Below are 1,376 nucleotides of genomic sequence, written 5' to 3'. Positions count from 1 at the left end.
GTGCCCCCTGGACTGGGCACTGGAATCTTGGGGTCAGGGTTGGACCCTTCACTCTAAGAAGGACCGTGAGGGGCTGCAGGGTGTCCAAAGACGACCAGCTTACCTAGGATCCAGAGCTCAAGTGTGGGGAAGAGCAGCTGAGGGAGCTGGGGGTGCTGAGCCTGGAGCAAAGGAGGCTCAGGGGAGACCTTCTGGCTCTGCCAGCCCCTGACAGGAGTCTGGAGCCAGGTAGGGGTCGGGCTCTGCTCCCAAGGAACAACCGCCAGGAGAAGAGGAACCAGCCTCAAGTTGCCCAAGGGGAGGCTGAGGTTGGATCTGAGGAATAATTTTTCCCCAAAAAAAGTTTGTCCAGGGCTGTGCCAGGCTGCCCAGGGCAGTGGTGGAGTCCCCACCCCTGGAGGGGATTCCAAGCTGTGGCGATGTGGTGCTGAAGGATGTGGGCTGGTGCTGGGTCAGTGGTTGGACTTGATGATCTCAAAGTTGTCTTCCAGCCTAAAGAGTTCCATGGTTGTATGACCTCAGAAACTTTGCTGTGAAGTGAGGAAGGGAGATGGAAAACTCATGAGGCACCAAAGGCCACCCAGCAGCTGTTCATCCCCCACCAATGCTTTTGTTCCCCCCTCAGGTCCCTAAAGACCCAGCACAGAGACGGATTCGGGAACTCACCACGTTGAGCAAGCAGCTGCAGAAGGTCCACCCCAACGTCCTGGCCAAAATCCTGAAGCAGGAAACCTTCTACCAAAACGAGGAGATCGTGGCAATCAACAAACCCTACGGCCTTCCCGTGCACGGTGAGGAGAACATCATCAAGGAGGAACTGGAGGTGGCTCCACGGCGCTGATGGAGCATCTTCTCTCTCCTGTCTTGCCTCTGGAGAGTGATCTGAGGTACGTGGGGAGATGAACGTCCACCCTGCTTGTCTCCTGGGTTCTGCAGGTGGCCCAGGGGTCAAGAACTGTATCGCCGACGTGCTGCCCATTTTGGCCAAGATGTTGGAGAACATGAGAGCTGAACCCCTGCACCTCTGCCACCGGCTGGACAAAGAGACCACGGGCGTGATGGTGCTGGCGCGGAGCAAGGAGGCGGCCGAGAGGATCCGCCTGCTCTTCAAGACCCGTCAGGTGGAGAAGACCTACTGGTAGGGAAGGTTTGAGGCCTCGAAGGGACGAGGGATGGGTTCTTCTCCTCCTGGAGAAGACACCCTGGCGGTTTCCCTCCTCAGGGCAATTAGCCTGGGCGAGCCAGAGCCCACCGAGGGCATCGTGGAGATCCCCATCCTGGAGAAGGAGGTGAAGAGCCACCAGTCGCACTACAAGGTGAGCCCCTCGTCCCTTTGGCCACCTCTCCACCCCCTCGTTGACCTCCTCACCCCCTCA

At 58.5% G+C, this 1,376-nt stretch overlaps 1 protein-coding gene across 1 annotated transcript in view; it reads left to right on the top strand.

The window, feature by feature from the left end:
- Positions 1-625: 625 nt before the first annotated feature.
- The window catches only part of RPUSD4 (RNA pseudouridylate synthase domain containing 4), a gene marked incomplete at both ends in the record, with an annotated part of 5,452 nt that continues 4,701 nt past the window's right edge, over positions 626-1,376 (top strand). The window contains 3 exons of the mRNA XM_008939924.1: positions 626-791; positions 937-1,138; positions 1,223-1,327. Coding sequence (XP_008938172.1) covers positions 626-791; positions 937-1,138; positions 1,223-1,327 — 473 coding nt within the window. The remainder of the gene's footprint in view (positions 792-936; positions 1,139-1,222; positions 1,328-1,376) is intronic.

The sequence above is a fragment of the Merops nubicus genome, unplaced genomic scaffold (assembly GCF_000691845.1).
Source record: "Merops nubicus isolate BGI_N331 unplaced genomic scaffold, ASM69184v1 scaffold3735, whole genome shotgun sequence".
NCBI classification, from domain to species: domain Eukaryota; kingdom Metazoa; phylum Chordata; class Aves; order Coraciiformes; family Meropidae; genus Merops; species Merops nubicus.
Note: the sequence above shows the minus strand (reverse complement) of the source record. Positions and strands in the feature narration are given on the sequence as shown.